This window comes from Anneissia japonica, unplaced genomic scaffold (assembly GCF_011630105.1).
Source record: "Anneissia japonica isolate Jap-2015-1 unplaced genomic scaffold, ASM1163010v1 scaffold162300_len9268_cov105, whole genome shotgun sequence".
NCBI classification, from domain to species: Eukaryota; Metazoa; Echinodermata; class Crinoidea; order Comatulida; family Comatulidae; genus Anneissia; species Anneissia japonica.
In genome coordinates, this window is record NW_022752211.1 from 234 (window position 1) to 2,761 (window position 2,528).

General features: G+C 34.9%; 1 protein-coding gene across 1 annotated transcript in view; it reads left to right on the plus strand.

Annotated features, from left to right (window-relative positions):
- Positions 1-660: 660 nt before the first annotated feature.
- The window catches only part of LOC117122176 (TNF receptor-associated factor 4-like), a 3,467-nt gene continuing 1,599 nt past the window's right edge, over positions 661-2,528 (plus strand). Inside the window, exons 1-2 of the mRNA XM_033267684.1 lie at positions 661-837; positions 2,157-2,387. Coding sequence (XP_033123575.1) covers positions 2,179-2,387 — 209 coding nt within the window. The 5' untranslated portion in view covers positions 661-837; positions 2,157-2,178. The remainder of the gene's footprint in view (positions 838-2,156; positions 2,388-2,528) is intronic.

Sequence of the window (2,528 nt, forward strand, 5' to 3'; positions counted from 1 at the left end):
CGGACTGTATTTTGCTATGCTGTGTGATTACAGAGAGGGCCCATACTTTGTCGAGGAAATTAATACAAAACATAGCTGAAGATTTGCATGACGTCAACATACGAAGACATGCCAGCTCGGCTGAACCCGTTGTATTTAGCAACTATCCAAAATATAGGGTAAATCAATTCGATCCTTATAGTTATCCTAATCGTATGCAAGTCAGTGCATTTAAGACAACTGAGGGCGTCATCAAATTATATGAAAGGTCACTTTATGCTAGACGTAAAAACAATTTACATTATATTTGTTATTTTTCAAATAATTGTTTTAGTATTATCTTATAGTATATAAATATATTGCGATACATAATAATATATTGTAATGCAGATAATTATTTAATATTCATCCATAACATACTTTTGTAATAAGAACGCCAACGGCAGCAACGGCGTATCGTATTTGAATCGTGACGTCACATTCGACGTCACAATCAGCGACGAAGGCTTAAAGTACAGTAGCCAAAAACTGGGTATTAAATTTCGATTTTCTCAATGAACCCCAACTTTTATGCAACGCAATATCGCGAAATGTTTTTTCATAACATATAGAATCTATGGTGTAAATTTTTTTGACTACCAGGTAAAGATGATATCTATCTGGCTGATTCCAGAACGCTCCGATACTGACGTCATCTTATGAGATGCTGAGCGGGGGGATTTCCATTCTAAAAATAGAATGATTAGTCAAGTAACAACTGTACAAGCCATTGCCATTCATTCAGAAATTCTACACGAGTTGGTTGACAGGTGTACTGTGTACGAGAAGGCCATACCAATCCATTGTAAACTGTTTAAGGTTTGTTGCATAATTTTTTTTTCATTCATTCAGGAAAACCGAACTAACTTAGGCCTACTAGATAATTAATTAAAATACAATCATATTGGATTTTCGGTATTGCCGTACAAATTATAATGTAATAACTAAACAAACAAAACTAACTGAGGCTATACAATGACTGTACTAGATTAGTTATTTAGTATTCTCCTTCCTAAATACTGTAGGCCTACTGAAAATTGTATTTAAGATCAACTCCGGGAAGTACAGTTATTTTTTATTCTTGATGATGACATAATTAATGTCAAAATATTGAATCCCGACACTTGACCCTATCTAAATCGATCCGGATTCGAGAAATAGAGGATAGGCCATAGGTAGGTATGCTACAGTATAGTTCGGGTATGTATTATACATCTTATCTGAGACTAATCAGTGGACCTTTCGATTTATTAAGTTACAATTATTTTAGTAGTTTTTCTTTGTTGCCCTGGAAATAATAAAATTTGAATTAGGCTTATCTGTATCTCTTCATGGTGATATCTATTCCGAGCGTTCGACGACTAGTGCCCCGTTTTTATAAACGAGAGTGTGAAAGTTTCTTCTGTTAGTTTTGAATTAACCACAATTATTATACAATGTAGATTTTTTTTTTTCATTTTCAAAACATTGCAAGTTCCCTGTTTTGAGTTGAGTAACGAGTGTATACATGTGGTTGATTGACGTCTATAAAGCGCGCATCTGTAAATTGTCCTTAAAACTATACCCTCGAAGCATGAAGAAATGCAATGGAATCGCCCGCCTTGCATTAATTCTATATGTAGAGCGGTAGGTACGCACACTTTATAGAGCGACGCTTTAGTTCTCTTTATGTTAACTACAGTATGAAGACGTAAGTGTAACTGATTGGCTTACAGTAAACCATCAAACAGAGTAATGTAACCACATTTAAATTCCATAAGTTAGCGAAAAATTGGATTACCATCACCCTCCAAAAATTTCCAAAATTATAACAAAAAAATAGAGAAAACACAAAATTATATTCAAATTTAAATCTGAGAGTGCCATTTCCGGCCATCTAGAGGGATCATAATAACAATTGAACCGGATTTGTTACCTTAAGAAGCCCCCTTCACTTTCAAAAACGTTACGCCGCCGTTGCCAGTGGGTCAGTTGATACAGACAGGCGCCTACACCGTCAAACCAGACACCATGGTTTGAATATCGGTTGGAGCGATTTCTTAGTGTTCTCTATAGTTTACAATTTATAAATATTGCTCTACATTGTATTACCAGCATAAATTGTAGTATTTATCAATATACAATATTAACTTTTTCAGGGATAATTATAGGATCAATTTAATGATGAGTAACGACCTCTCTTCAATTTCTACTCAATCGTCTTACCACCTAACGAAAGATGATGTAGACAAAACAGGTTATGATTTACACTTTAAGAAGAAAGTTGATGATGATTTGCACTGTAACTTATGTCGCTACCCACTCCGCTTACCAAAACAGTCCGTATGTGGATGTAGATACTGCTCCGCTTGTATCAAGCGGTATTTAGAGTAAGTAGATCTCTTATGTCATAGAATGTTCGTTCTTTGTAAGGATACGGTACTGAATTAATTAATTAACTTAAGTTTGTCAGTAATTTAGAGAAATATAGTAAACCAGGGGCGGATCCAGAGAATTCCGAAATAGGGCCA